Source organism: Cariama cristata, unplaced genomic scaffold (genome assembly GCF_000690535.1).
Source record: "Cariama cristata isolate BGI_N322 unplaced genomic scaffold, ASM69053v1 scaffold28662, whole genome shotgun sequence".
Taxonomy (NCBI): Eukaryota; Metazoa; Chordata; class Aves; order Cariamiformes; family Cariamidae; genus Cariama; species Cariama cristata.
The window spans coordinates 4,495-4,760 of record NW_009605959.1 but is presented as its reverse complement, the minus strand read 5'-3'; the positions used below and the strand labels follow the sequence as shown (position 1 = coordinate 4,760).

General features: G+C 66.2%; 1 protein-coding gene across 1 annotated transcript in view; it reads left to right on the top strand.

The window, feature by feature from the left end:
* CTSA (cathepsin A) overlaps positions 1-60 on the top strand; it is a gene marked incomplete at its 5' end in the record, with an annotated part of 2,932 nt that extends 2,872 nt beyond the window's left edge. Inside the window, one exon of the mRNA XM_009696191.1 lies at positions 1-60. This exon is cut by the window's left edge and continues 24 nt beyond it. Within this exon, the coding sequence (XP_009694493.1) occupies positions 1-60 (60 nt within the window).
* Between the last annotated feature and the right edge of the window lie 206 nt (positions 61-266).

The following is a 266-nucleotide window of genomic DNA, read 5'->3' as shown; positions in this document are numbered from 1 at the left end:
GACCGGCCGCTTGCTGCCTTCACCATGTTCAGCCGCTTCATTAAGAACGAGCCTTACTAGGAGCTGTGGAGGCAGCGCCCGGTGCCCTGACTGCCCTGAGCACCCAGCACCTCCCGCACAGCCCATCCTCGCTGCTGCTCAGCTGCACCTGGGCTCCCTGCACCATGAAAACCACTTGCTCCTGCAGCCCATGGGGCTGCCCGCTCCAGCCCAGGGGCTCTGCCCAGCCCTGTGGGACGGTGCCCAGCTGGACGGGGTGAAGGATG